Raw genomic sequence first — 13,236 nt, 5'->3', positions numbered from 1 at the left:
TCCCCTCCCAATAAACACACACAAAATCTTGCTTCAGGTCCCTTGCGTGGACGTCTTAGGAAAGAGGGCGGAGCCCTGGGGCTGGTTGGTGGAGACTGGGGTCCTGCGAGATGCATCTGCGCGGTACAGCCCCGCACGTGTTCAAGCCGGAAGCTCCCGCTGGGGCTGGAGAGTCCTGAGGATGGAAACCCAGATGGAGGCTCAGAGCCCCTTAGCCGAGGACGGCTTCACCCAGGTCACCCGCAAGGGTAGCCGAAGGGCGAAGAAACGGCAGGCTGAGCAGCTGTCTGCGACGGAGGAAGGAGGGGGTGCGAGCCACATGGACACCGAAGAGGCTCGGCCGGCGAAGAGGCCCATCTTCCCTCCCCTCTCCGGGGACGGGTTCTTGGTACTGGCGGGCACTCACGAACAGGAACGGGGCAAAGCAGAGGCCGGGGGACCCTGTGGCTTTAGGGTGATGTAGAAGCTTTTTATGGCGTGAAGGTTTTAGAGAAGGACTCTCCTGATGTTTAATTCGTTCAGTTGAAGGATGCTCTTTGTGGATCAGCTGTCAGTTTATAACTCCACCCATCCGACGACTCCTGAGTTGTGTTTTCTTTTATTGTAGAGTGGGAAAGAAGAAACTAGGAAAATTCCTGTCCCTGCTAACAGGTACACGCCGTTAAAAGAGAATTGGATGAAGATATTTACTCCTATTGTGGAGCATTTGGGACTTCAGATACGCTTTAATTTGAAATCGAGGAATGTAGAAATCAGGGTAAGGAGAATGTTAACCATTTTAAAATATACTGCGGTTTCTCTCACCTGTGGGTATGAAAAGGCATGAACCGACTTTCCTTAGAGGGGCTTATTTTGTTAAATGATTTTTTCCCAATTTTCTAATATTTTAGTATTTGAACCTCTCAAATGCTTTCAAAATCTACACAGCGCAGAAATTAGTCCAATTCATGAGTTGGGCCTGAGATCATACCAAAATAGTAGCTATGTCTCTTTTTTTTTTTTGAAGGGCTGCACCTTGGCATTTGGAAGTTCTCAGGAAAGGGGCGAATTGGAGCTGTAGCTGCCAGCCTACACCACAGCCACACCAATGCCAGATCCAAGGCAGTCCTGCGACCTGCACCACAGTTCACAGCAACACCAGATCCTTAATCCCCTGAGCAATGCCAGGGATTGAACCTACATCCTTGTGGATACTAGTCCAGGTCTGCATATTTTTCTTTTTTGTCTTTTTTTTTGCTATTTCTTGGGCCGCTCCCGCGGCACATGGAGGTTCCCAGGCTAGGGGTCGAATCGGAGCTGTAGCCACCGGCCTACGCCAGAGCCACAGCAACGCGGGATCCGAGCCGCGTCTGCAACCTACACCACAGCTCACGGCAACGCCGGATCGGTAACCCACTGAGCAAGGGCAGGGACGGAACCCGCAACCTCATGGTTCCTAGTCGGATTCGTTAACCACTGCGCCACGAAGGGAACTCCTGGGTCTGCATATTTTTAATAATCTGTGTTGATTAAGAAAAGGCTTAATAGGAGTTCCCGTTGGGCTGTGCCTGGGGGATCTTGCTGGTAACTCCAGAGTCAGGCCAGCCATGGAGTTGTGCAGTTGGTCATTTGACAGTCCCTGGGGGACACTGCCCAGCTCTGGAGCAAGCAAAGCTTTATTGTGAAAATTAACCATGGTACTTACCTCACCAAAAACTGGGTCATAGAGAATCTATTGGGGGAGGGGGGGGTGGAGGAAATTTTAATAATGAAAAAGGTCAGTCCTAGTAGTTTGTTAGAATATTATCATTTTCATTCCCAGCTATAATTTGTGCCCCCCCCCCCACCTTTTTTTTAACAGACTTGTAAAGAAACCAAGGATGTTAGCGCTCTGACAAAAGCAGCTGATTTTGTGAAAGCCTTTATTCTTGGATTTCAGGTGGAGGTGCGTGATTTTGTGACTTCTGAAATGGGGGCTTGAAAAAAATACTCCATATGAATTTTTCAATGTATTTGGGTTTTTGTTTTGTGGGGTTTTTTTTGGTCTTTTTTTATGTGAATTTTCTAGTTGTACAGTTTCTGAGAGCTTAACACTCACTCATTGGCAGGTGCCTGAATGGAAGGGCTTCACAGTGTTCATTTCTGTATTGTAGGACGCACTTGCCCTTGTGAGGTTGGATGACCTCTTCCTAGAAACTTTTGAAATTACAGATGGTGAGTGTATGGCAGTCTCTCCATATGTCCTACTGTGTGGAACTTTTGTGTTGCCCACTCTGTACCGTGTGTGATTCTCAGCTTTCCCATAACATCAGTTGAGCTGTATTATTGGCAACTTTTTGAAAAATGTGTGTTTTGGAAGTTCCCTTGTGGCACAACAGGTTGAGGATCTGACATTGTCACCTCAGTGGCTCAGGTCACCGCTGTGGCACAGGTTCATTTCCTGGCCTGGGAACTTCCACATACTGCGGGTATAGCCAAAAAAAAAAAAAAAAGTGTTTTGTGTCTTTTAGTAGGGAAATTTGGTTAGTGATTAAATTAAACTTCATGTGGAATTGGGTGTTGCTGGAATGGCTTTCCTCCTGAAGTCTTGCTTTTCTCATTTAGTTAAGCCCTTGAAAGGAGACCACCTGTCGAGGGCAATAGGCAGAATTGCTGGCAAAGGAGGAAAAACCAAATTCACCATTGAGAACGTGACCCGAACGCGGATAGTTCTGGCTGATGTGTAAGTATGTGACCTTGAGAAAATTATTGTCATAATTTATATTTGATCTTTTGCTGGCTTCAAAAAAGTGATAGTTTGTATTTCATGCATAATGTTGCCACTCAACCTTCGTCAGGATTTGGTTTGGGATGAATAGTTAACCTGCTTCGAGAACAGATTAACTTAGTTGAGAAAAATCTTCAAATTTATAGGTTTTGTTCTCAATTAGTAATGAAGGAAATGTTTAGAATCATTCTTAAAAGAAATTACATGAGGATGGAGTTCTCATTGTGGCGCAGTGATTAACGAATCCGACTAGGAACCATGAGGTTGCGGGTTCGATCTCTGACCTTGCTCAGTGGGTTAAGGATCTGGCGTTGCCATGAGCTTCAGTGTAGGTTGCAGACATGGCTTGGATCTGGCGTTGCTGTGGCTGTGGTGTAGGTCAGAGACTCGGCTCAGATCCCGCATTGCTGTGGCTCTGGTGTAGGCCGGCGGCTATAGCTCCGATTAGACCCCTAGCCTGGGAACCTCCATGTGCCGCAGGAGCGGCCCAAGAAATGGCAAAAAAAAAAAAGAAAGAAATTACATGAGGAGCTTTCTGGTGACCCAGCAGCGGTTAAGGATCCAGCCTTGTCACTGCTGTGCCTGAAGTCATTGCTGTGGCAGGTGGTTCCATCCCTGGCCTGGGAGCTTCTGCATGCTGCGGGCAAGACCCCCCCCCCTCCCCGCCACCGCCGCCCAAAAAAAAAGAAAAATTACAAGACAGGTAAATAGCAACTCAAGAGACTTGCAGAGTAGATGTGTTAAATGCCATTGTGGGGCTTTCCTTTAAAAAAGAAAAACATATGTATGTACACACACACGTAAAAGCCTTTCCTAAAAGCAAGGTGGGTGTGTTGCACATTGGGTGAAAAACTCGAGAGCAGCTCTGTGGGAACATAGATGATAGGGCTTAAAATAAGGGTGCAGGAAGTCAAGCTGGGATTACCCTTCTCTGCCCGAGGTTGAAGCCGTGCCACTGCCGGCTCGGGATGACGGGCAGATGGCCCAGAGATTATACAGCACCGTCAGGTTGGGAAACAGCAGTTGACGGAGAGGGGAGCGATCTGCCTGCTACTAAATCCAGAAATAAGTTCATTTAAAATCATCTCATCTTAGCTCTAAACTGTGGGGCTCACCATTATTTAGCGTCTGAATTTTAGAGTCTTTTTTGTACTTCAAGTAGAAAACTATTCACACCACAACTATCAATGCCCTGTTAACCTTTTATAATTTTGACCTTTGTGACTTGAGCCTGGAGTTGAGGCTGTGGTGCCATGGGAAAAGTTCTTTTTGAACTAGAAATGTCAACATTTTTGACACCTGTGGCACAACAAGTTGTTTCTGCAGTGGCGTGTGTCACTGCTGAGGAGCAGGGTCAGTCTGCAGCCCTGGTCAGTGGGTTAAGGATCTGCACCTGTAGCTTGGATTCGGTCCCTGGCCCAGGAACTTCCTTTTGCCATGAGTGTGGCCAAAAAAATGTGAAATGTATATCACTTTTAAAATACATATATTGGAGTTCCCGTCATGGCTCAGTGGTTAACGAATCCGACTAGGAACCATGAGGTTGCAGGTTCAGTCCCTGCCCTTGCTCAGTGGGTTAAGGATCCAGCGTTGCTGCGAGCTGTGGTGTAGGTCGCAGACATGGCTCCCATCCAGCGGCTCCAATCCTGCGTTGCTGTGGTTCCGGCGTAGGCTGGCGGCTACAGCTTCGAATAGACCCCTAGCCTGGGAACCTCCATATGCTGCGGGTGTGGCCCTAGAAAAGACAAAAAGACAATAAAATAAAATATACATAGCCCTAAAAGCTTCTGTTAATCTGGACATTTTGAAATGTAACTGATGTGCTAGTCAAATTTTTATCATTAAGTTTATAATTTTAAATTTATAAGTATATTTCTAAAGCTTAACTTATTAATTGAACTAATTTCTTAAACCGCTTTGTTGCAGTATGATTTGCAAACAATAAAATTCACCCATTTTAAGTATACAGTTCGAGGAGTTATTGGCAGATACTCTGTTGGCATGTGATCCCACCACACACTCACGGTTTTGTCACCCTGAAGTCCTCTGAGCATCTCTGCAGCCCCTCCCCATTCCTAGGCAATTGGCTCATTTCCTCTCTGTCACTATGGTTTTACCTTTTTTAGAAATTCATATAAATGGTAATACACAGATACAGCCTTTTTCTTTTTTTTGGCGGGGGGCGGGGGCTTTCCTGTTGTGACTCAGCGGTAATGAATCTGACTGATATCCATGAGGATGCGGGTTTGATCCCTGGCCTTCATCAGTGGGTTATGGATCCAGTGTTGCTGTGAGCTGTGGTATAGGAAACAGACACAGCTCAGATCCTGCATTGCTGTAGCTGTGGTGTAGGCCAGTGGCTATAGCTTAGATTTGACCCCTTGCCTGAGAACTTCCATATACCACACGTGTGGCCCTAAAAAGCAAAAAAAGAAAAAAAAAATTTTTATTAAACTATAATTGTTTTACAATGTTGTGCCAATCTCTACTGTACTGCAGAGTGACCCAGTCATACATACATGTGTATGTACCCCTTCCCTTTCTTATATTATCTTCCATCATGGTCTCTCCCAAGAGACTGGGTATAGTGCCCTGTGCTCTACAGTAGGACCTCATTGCTTATCCATTCTAAAGGGAATAGTTTGCATCTCCCAGTCCATCCCACTCCCTTGCCTTCCCCCTTGGCAACCACAAGACTGCTCTCTATGTCTGTGAGTCTGTTTTTGTTTCATAGATATGTTCATTTGTGCTATATTTTAGATTCCACATACACAGTATGTAGTCTTTGCTGTATGGCTTCTTTTAAGTAGTGCGTAGTTTTAGCTTTGTCCATTTTGTTGGGTGTTAGCAGTAGGTTTTTTCCATTGCCAAGGGCTGGCAAAGAAATGTACTATCTTGTAGTTTTTGCTATAAATAAGGTAATTGGAAATCTTCATGTTCAACAGTTTATGTTAATTATGATGTAGCTATACGACAGACTATTATGCTTCCCTTAAATTTTGGGGAGATTTTTTTTTGGTTTTTTGTTTTTGGTCTTTTTAGGGCCACATCTGCGGTATTTGGGGGTTTCCAGGCTAGGGGTCTAATCGTAGCTGTAGCCGCCATCCTACACCAGAGCCACAGCAACAAGGGATCCAAGCCGCGTCTGCGACTTACACCACAACTCACGGCAATACCAGATCCTTAACCCACTGAGCGAGACCAGGGATCGAACCCGAACCTCATGGTTCCTAGTTGGATTCGTTTCTGCTACGCCACGATGGGAACTCCTTGAATGTTGTTTTTGATGATTGCTAATAACCTGGAAAAATGCAGTATGATGTGAACAAGATATAAAACTGAAAACCAGTTGTTCCAGATACATTTGGATAGGAAGTAATGCTGCCCACATGTCCTGAGAGCTTCATTCCATTCCAGCTCCTGCCCCACTGCTTTGGTTGTTTTAGTGGTGAAACTACTCATGCTATGTGTTCTTGCTGCCTCTATTTCCTCATCTTTATTTTAAAGAATTTTGTTTGTATCAAAGTTGACATACACGTATTTTATTTTTTAAAGATTTTTATTTTTTCCATTATAGTTGATTTACAGTATTCTGTCAATTTCTACTGTGCAGCAAAGTGACTCAGTCACACATATATATATTCTTTTTCTCACATTTTCCCCCATCACAGTCCATCACAAGTGACTAGATATAGTTCCCTGTGCTCTACAGCAGGATCTCATTGCTTATCCTCTCCAAATGCAATAGTTTGCATCCATTAACCCCAAACTCCCAGTCCCATCCCACTCCCTTCCCCTCCCTCTTGACAACCACCAGTCTGTTCTCCAAGTCTATGAGTTTCTTTTCTGTGGAAAGGTTCATTTGTGCCATGTATTAGATTCCAGATATAAGTGGTATCATATGGTATTTGTCTTTCTCCTGACTTACTTCACTTGGTATAAGAGTCTCTAGTTGCATCCATATTGCAGCAAATAGCATTATTTTGTTCTTTTTAATGGCTGAGTAGTATTCCATTGTGTATCTATACCACATCTTAATCCATTCATCTGTTGATGGACATTTAGGTTGTTTCCATGTCTTGGCTATTGTGAATAGTACTGCAATGAGCATGCGGGAAAACTTTCAAGGAAAGTTTTGTCTGGATATATGCCCAAGAGTGGGATTGTTGGGTCATATGGTAATTCTGTATTTAGTTTTCTGAGGTACCTCCATACTGTTTTCCATAGTGGTTGTACCAATTTACATTTCCACCAGCAGTATGGGAGGGTTCCGCTTTCTCCACACCCTCTCCAGCATATATTTTAAAAAGCCAAAAATTCCTGCTGTCTACGTCCATCTCCCCCTCCTCTGAGGGGGGAAATTTCAACTCTTCAAGTTCAGCTCTTTTTCAGCTAACTTTAAAAAATTATTTATGCCCATGTTTCCAAATAGCTTATATACCAGCTTAATGTTTTTTTCAGATTCACTGTTGACTTTCTCCCGTGAAAGGTGAAGATTTCCCTTCTTCACTTGTCTCTGCCCCCAGCCCCACCTCCCCACGCTTAGCCCGCCCCATCCTCCCTGTGCTCAGTATTACCTGAGTATGAAATCAGTGCTCAGGACATTAATAGCTGAGCCAGATGGTACACTCTGGCTACTTTATCTGTCCTCTGTGATTTTGCTGTCACTTGAAGAAATAATTCTTACGGGTCTGTGCTTTCTTAACGTTTCAGTTTCCCAAGTCTATAGAAAGCTGTACATTGTCTGCATCTCCACTTTATGGATTCTGATGTATGGGGCATTTTATACGTCTCTCCTGGAGCCCTCTGTTCCAGAAGCGCTGCAACCCCCTGCCTGGCACACAGCTGTCATCCTGGCTTCTCCTTTCATCTTTGCCCCTTTGATGTTGAATCCCTCGCTTCTTGGATGCTTTGTCCTGCGTGTTCCTTGTCTTGGTGGCGTAGGCCAGGGGCTAGCTTAGCATAGGAAAGACATTTCATGAGACCTGGTTCTGAGGTCCTGTGTCCTAGCCAGATGTAAGGTAGCACATTCAGAGTGCCTTTCTGCAACCCTGTCTTCTAATCCTTCTCTTCAGTTTCTTTAATATCTGGTCCTTGATTCACCAGTGCATGAAAACTGCCTTTCTTTTACTACTTTATTTATTTTTAGGGCCACACCCACAGCATTTGGAAGTTCCCAGGCTAGGGATGGAATCCGAGCTACAACTGCCAGCCTACACCACAGCCACAGCAACTTGGGATCCAAGCCGCGTCTGTGATCTACACCACAGCTCACGGCAACGCTGGATCCTTAACCCACTGAGCGAGGCCAGGGATCAAACCCATGTCCTCGTGGATCCTAGTTGGGTTAGTTACTGCTGACCCACAACGGGAACTCCCCAGAACTGCTTTTTTAATCTCACTGGTTTGGTTTTTGTTGTTTTCCTTCTTTTCTCCTGCACTTTCTGTAATGCAGTGTTCCCCCTTGCTGGTTGTGGCTTGGACTCTTTTGCATTAGATGCTTTTCTTCAGATCTGGTTCCTTGGTGTGGGCATCATGTGTAAGAGCGGGGTGATACGGAACAGACTGGAAGCCCTGGGCTAGGGGAGGTTCAGGGGTAGGGATGGGCGGCCAGCAGACTGCAGGCTTCACGTAGGATGATTCCAGGCTCTTTCTCTGGGGAATCCCTGGTGTCGGTATCAGTCTTTCCCACTGAGCGGGCCAGGTTCCCCAAAGAAGTATTGTCCAGTCTCTTTGCTGACAGACTCCTGGGGCCCAGTTACAGATGGCAGTTGGCAGTCTCAGCATGCAGACGTTTGCTTGACATCAGCCCCATTTTGGTCATGGCGCCCCTGCGTCAGCCCTGCCTGGTGCCCCTGGTCCAGACCCCAGGTCCTTCACCTTCTCCCGTGAGCAGCGCCCCTACCCCGGGCATGTCACCAGCGTTACCGAGGGGTGGTTGGGTGGCTGCCTGGTTGCACGGAGTAGGAAAGAGAATCTGGGGATCATCTCGAACAGACTTGAGCTAACTATCTTGTTTTTAGCCTCACTTTTACCCCCAATTTCAGAAACGCCTGAGCCTGTGGCAGACGGTGGGAAGCTCTATGTTCCCACTGCTGATTTCGCTGTCAGTTTGACTAAGTTTACTGCTATTTTGGAAGAGGGGCTCAAAAATGCAGAATGTTTTAGTGTTAGTCTCATTTGAACCATTCAGCAAGGAGATGCCTATTAAAAGGATCTCGATGCTCCTCAGTGTGTAAGGAAGAAATGTTGATAACCTGTGTAATATATAAAAAACTTTGCAGTTGAAATCCAAGTATGTTTTAAGTAAGTGCACTGTTAACCTGCATCTGGGTACTTAATAAGCTCTGCCAGTGAGTCATCTTGGACAGGTTTTTGGATTTCTCCAAACCACTTTCATCTGTAAAATGGGAATAGCTTCTGCCTAATAAAGCTCATGCGAGGCTTACATGAGGACGTGTACATAAAGCCCTGGTATATGGAGCGCAATCCCTGGATGGGAGCCATTACTCACCAAGAATCTTAAAGATTTCAGTCCTGGAGTTCCTGCTGTGGTGCAGTGGAAACGAATCCGACTAGGAACCATGAGGTTGCAGGTTCGATCCCTGGCCTCGCTCAGTGGCTTAAGGATCTGGCATTGCCATAGGTGGTATAGGTCACAGATGCAGCTCGGATCCCGTGTTGCTGTGGCTGTGGTATAGGCTGGCGGCTACAGCTCTGATTGGACTCCTGGCCTGGGAACCTCCATATGCCATGGGTATGGCCCTAAAAAGACCAAAAAAGATCTAGGTTTTATTTTTTAATGTATTATATCTTATAATTTTTTATTGGGACACCATTTATCATAAAATCCCCCCTTTCAGAGTGGTTTTTATTGTATTTACAGAGTTGTACAACCACCACCACCTTGATTTAGGAACCTGTATCTACTCTGAGTTTGCAGTTTCTGGATTACGGGACTTAGTAAAGATAATGGTTTTTCTTGCTCATTTGTCTCACTTTCTTTCTTGCAGGAAAGTTCACATCCTTGGTTCTTTCCAGAACATCAAGATGGCGAGAACTGCCATTTGCAACCTTATCCTAGGTAATAGCAGTTTTGTCCTTGAGGGTTTTCTCTGAAAGAAAAGATCATTTAGCAACTCACATCACATTTGCAGATCACCTCAGGGTCAGGATTATGTTAAAGGTGGAAGTCGAAACCCTTGGCAGTTGGCAGATAGGGACCTAGAGAAAAAGAAGGGGTGTTTTTGCTTGGATTCCATCTGAGAATCCAAGAGAAAGGGTCTGTTGGGTTATACTGCTTAACACTGCTGCTTCGCCCGCCAGCCCGCCGAAGGGTCCAGGAAAGGCCTTCCAGGACAGCAGGCAGCGATGTTGTAGGTTCCGAAGGAAGCTGCTCTCAGGGTAGCATCAGTCATCTTAATGGACCCACCAAGTACAATTGCTTGCGGTCAGAGCCACAGGCTGACCGCAAGCACGTGGGGTTTGCCCCAGGGCCCAGGTCTGGGCAAGCATGTGGGGTTTGCCCCAGGGCCCAGGTCTGACCGACCAGCTGCTTTTTGATATGTTTTGACAGCTTGGTGCCTTTGGCTCTCAGGATTTAAAATGGGGTGGGTTTTTTTTTGTTGTTTTGTTTTGTTTTGCTTTTTTTGAGACTGTGTATGGTTTCCTCTATGGCTCTGTGGCTGGTGTAAGGGAGATGTAGTGGAAAATGCCCCTGTCCTTTTTAGAGTTACAGACCATTTCCCATGTGGCAGCTAAATATGTGATTGTGTTCGTGTAGATAAGCTTTCGTATTTCCTTCTGCAGGGAATCCTCCATCGAAGGTTTATGGCAACATTCGCGCCGTGGCTAGCAGAGCGGCAGACCGATTCTGATTTCACATCAGAGCGTCTCACTTTGTATTTAGACTACAGAGAAAAAGGCTTTCCCCTCCACCAGCGGTCACCAGACACCACATGAAGAACTTTTCAGTCACGAATACCATTATTATACTTGTACATTAAGTATAATTTATCATGTCTTCTATTTTAAATCACATGTAGCAGATTTGCATAGTTTATAATCCTCATTTGGATGGAAACCTATCCAAAAAACAGTTCTGTATTGGTTTCTAATTTTTTTTATTTATAAGTTTATAACTTCTTATAATTTGTTATACATTTATACTTTTTCTCTGTGATTAATTAAAAGAATTACCTGGGAGTTCCTGCTGTGACATAGGAGGTGAAGTATCTAGTGTTGTCTCCGGGCAGCGTGGGTTCAATCCCTGCCCTCGCTCAGTGGGTCAAGGATCCCACGTTGCCACAGCTGTGGCTTGGATTCAAGCCCTGGCCCAGGAACTTCAAAGCCAAAAAAAAAAACAAAAACGTATTATCTCAGAAAATCTCTCCAAAACGTGATTCTTAATGCTGGCTGGTGTATAAATATTTTAGAATCAGTCGTAGGCAGCAGTGTGGATGTACTATGTGAACTGAGAAAGTCTAATCTTTGTACCTGTTTTTGCTGTTTGTAAAATTAAAGACTACACTACAAGGTTGATGTGCAAAGAGTTTTATTTTTTAAACAAGTAGTTAATGAAAGCAGTCAGACCTTGCCAGTGTTGGGTATATTTCTTAGTAGTAATGGTGAAGTAGGATCAAAGAATGTTTTTATCCTTAAGAAAACTCCTATATTCTATAAATGTAATTGATTAATAGGTATCTGCCTAAACGTTATCTGATACATACTATACATTTTTTAAATGAAGGGAACTTACTTCATTCAACTGTGGTTGTGATACTGCATTCCCTTGTCTCTACAGCCTTTGAGCAATTTTTTTTCTTTTTCTTTTTTTTTTGTCTTTTTAGGGCCACACCCATGGCATATGGAGGTTCCAAGGCTAGGAGTAAATCATAGCTGCAGCTGCTTGCCTGTGCCATAGCCACAGCAACAGTGTCCAAGCCCCGTCTTTAACCTACACCACAGCTCACAGCAACGTTAGATCCTTAACTCACTGATTGAGGCCAGGGATCAAACCTGCAACCTCCTGGATACTAGTTGGGTTCGTTACTGCTGAGTCACAACTGGAAGTCCCGAGCAAAATTTTGACACTTTAATGATGGGAGTATTAGTACATGTAGGAACTAGAAAAAGTGTGAAAAGCTGCTCTTTCCTTTATAATAGTAACACATGCCACTGTCTAGAACTAGTCTGTATGTCGTGTTGGGATTAAACGTTACTTAATACTATAGTGCAGTCCAATGGGAAACTGCTGGCAATGTCCCAGCAGTAATTTTTTATCCTTTGGCAGCACAGGAGCATGGAGAGAGTATGTGTAGATGACAGCAAATCATTTTACTCCTATTTTTCTGAAAAGGAGGAATCTGTTGGGACTTTCTTATTCTAGAGTCTGCACAGGTTTCAGGAGGTACCCATGCTTTGTCCATAAAGTTGTATTCAAATCGTGATGTTAGGGCATACTTTTCAGAGGAATGGGTCCAGTTTGGATCAAGTTTTCAAACTACATGGGCTGAATGAACCATTGCTAGGTAACCATAAACGTTTTGTGTTGCTTTTTTTCTTTTTATGGCTGCACCTGAAGCATATTTAAGTTCCCCGGCTAGGGGTAGAATTGGAGGCACAGCTGCCAGCCTACACCACAGCCATGGCAATGCCAGATCCCAGCCGTATCTATGACCTCTGCCACAGCTTGCAACAAGGCTGGATTCTTAACCCACTGAGCAAGGCCAGGGACTGAACAAGCGTCCTTATGGATATGAGTTGGGTTTTTAACCCACTGAGCCACAATGGGAACTCCTTGTGTTGATTTTCAAAGAGCATAATTTTGCTTGGGACAACACGGGTTTTCTGTAATAAAGTGAAGTAATCCTATGGGATTTCTTACATAATTACAACTATCAGTAATATAAGAAAACATATTTTTCTGGAAGTTGCTAACATTTGGAATACTGAACATTCATGGACTTGTTTCCACACCTGTGGCATTGGAAGTTCCTAGTCAGGGACTGAATCCAAGCTTGTAGCTGCAACCTGCACCATAGCTGTGGCAACATTGGATCCTTTAACCCACTGCACTGGGCTGGGGATCAAACCCACATCCTGGAAAGGACCTAAACCACTGCAGTTGGAGTCTTAACCCACTGCACCATAGGAGGAACTCCCCTTTGCCTCCTGCCCTTTGTGCAGCCACAGCAGTGGCACATGGAAGCTCCCAGACCAAGTGGTTAAATTAGAGCTACAGCTGCTGGTCTGCACCACAGCCATAGCAATGCCAGATCTGAGCCTCGTTGGCAACCTACACCACAGCTCACAGCAATACCAGATCCTTAACCCACTAGGCGAGGCAAGGGATTGAACCTGCATCCTCATGGATACTAGTCTGATTCGTTTCTGCTGTGCCACAATGGGAACTCTGCCTTGCCCATTTTTCATCAGGTTTTTGGGTTTTTTGTTTGATTGTTTTAGGGCCCAACCTGCAGCATATGGAA

The 13,236-nt window shown here is 44.8% G+C and overlaps 1 protein-coding gene across 1 annotated transcript; it reads left to right on the top strand.

The window, feature by feature from the left end:
- Positions 1-89: 89 nt before the first annotated feature.
- On the top strand, positions 90-11,285 carry PNO1 (partner of NOB1 homolog). Its single transcript, XM_047781906.1, has 7 exons — positions 90-388; positions 608-757; positions 1,841-1,924; positions 2,133-2,193; positions 2,584-2,701; positions 9,760-9,830; positions 10,556-11,285. Exons 1-7 carry the CDS (start codon positions 182-184, stop codon positions 10,621-10,623), a joined length of 759 nt encoding a protein of 252 aa, XP_047637862.1. The 5' UTR covers positions 90-181; the 3' UTR covers positions 10,624-11,285.
- Positions 11,286-13,236: the final 1,951 nt, after the last annotated feature.

This window comes from Phacochoerus africanus, chromosome 5 (assembly GCF_016906955.1).
Source record: "Phacochoerus africanus isolate WHEZ1 chromosome 5, ROS_Pafr_v1, whole genome shotgun sequence".
Classification (NCBI taxonomy): domain Eukaryota; kingdom Metazoa; phylum Chordata; class Mammalia; order Artiodactyla; family Suidae; genus Phacochoerus; species Phacochoerus africanus.
Note: the sequence above shows the minus strand (reverse complement) of the source record. Positions and strands in the feature narration are given on the sequence as shown.